This window comes from Peromyscus leucopus, unplaced genomic scaffold, assembly GCF_004664715.2.
Source record: "Peromyscus leucopus breed LL Stock unplaced genomic scaffold, UCI_PerLeu_2.1 scaffold_1641, whole genome shotgun sequence".
In the NCBI taxonomy this organism is placed as follows: Eukaryota; Metazoa; Chordata; class Mammalia; order Rodentia; family Cricetidae; genus Peromyscus; species Peromyscus leucopus.
The window spans coordinates 1-1,511 of NW_023504822.1; the positions used below are offsets into that span (position 1 = coordinate 1).

Sequence of the window (1,511 nt, forward strand, 5' to 3'; positions counted from 1 at the left end):
TGCATAGATATTTTTTCAATAAGCATTTAGTAATTATAAGGTCTACTTCTGAATAAACACTTCTAAATTTGCATCAAGTGTAGAGCTTTTCTAAAGTGATACTTGTGGTATTGTTTAAGGAGTGAATATTGATCAAAGATTTTGTATATTCCACACATTTAGAAGGAAATTTTATTGCAAAAATATATGATAGTAAAATAGAGTTGATAATTATTAGTGAATTTCTTTCTGTTTCTTTCTTATGAGTTTTCTGGTGCCATGATTTTCCACATTCTTCATACTTGTAAAGTTTCTCTCTAGTATGGGTTCAGGAAAGAGAATGAAGTGTTGGGTATTTGGTAAATGAATTTCCACATTCTTTACATTTATATGGCTTAACTTAGGTATAAGTTCTGTGATGATCATTAACAGAAGAGCAATGGGTAAATGATTTGATGCATTTTAATATTTGTATAGTATGTCTCTAGTATGAATTTTGTGATGAGCATGAAGAGATGAAACATGCCTAAAGCATTTTCCACATTCATCACATTTATAAGGTTTTTCTCCAGTATGTATTTTCCAATGACATTGAAGATTGGAGGACATGACAAATGACTTCTCACATTCATCACATTTATAAGGTTTCTCTCCAGCATGGATTTTCTGATGAACATGAAGAGATGAGTCATCCCTAAAGCACTTTCTACATTCATCATATTGGTAAGGTTTCTCCCCACTATGGATTCTCCTATGACATTGAAGACTGGAGGACTGGACAAAGGACTTCCCACATTTATCACATTTATAAGGTTTCTCTCCAGTATGGATTCTCCTATGACATTGAAGATGGGAGGAATGAACAAAGGACTTTCCACAATCATCAAAATTATATGGTTTCTCTTCAGCATGAAGAGATGAGCCCCTAGTAAAGTGCTTTCCACAATCATCACATTTATATGGTTTCTCTCCAGTATGAATTCTGTGATGAACATATAAAGATGAGCCATCCCTAATGCACTTTCCACATTCATCACATTGGTAAGGTTTCTCCCCAGTATGGATTCTCCTATGACATTGAAGAATGGAGGACTGTATAAAGGACTTTGCACAGTCATCACATTTAAAAGGCTTCTCTCCAGTATGGATTCTCTGATGAACATGAAGAGATGAGCCTCTACTAAAGTGCTTTCCACAATCATCGTATTTATAACGTTTATCTCCAGTATGGATTTTGTGTAGACCATGAAGGGATGAACTTTTGCTAAAGGACTTTCCACATTCTTTATATTTGTATGGGTTCTCTCCCATGTGGATTCTGTGATGAATATTAAGGTATGAGAGTTTCCTATAGGACTTTCCACAATCATATATCTGTATGGTTTCCCTTCTTCAGTGTGACTTGAATCATTTTGAATGATATTTGAATAGAAATCGAAGAATTTATCATAGTCTTTAACCTGGCAAAATTTTGTTTCTATATACTTTGTGTTATCCAACTCTAGATTTGAGGATTCAGTTGTGACCTTCAT

General features: G+C 34.0%; 1 protein-coding gene across 1 annotated transcript; it reads right to left on the reverse strand.

Moving 5' to 3' along the window:
* Positions 1–404: 404 nt before the first annotated feature.
* Positions 405–1,511, reverse strand: LOC114689292 (zinc finger protein 781-like). The gene has a single exon (XM_028863646.1). It carries the CDS (start codon positions 1,509–1,511, stop codon positions 405–407), a length of 1,107 nt encoding a protein of 368 aa, XP_028719479.1.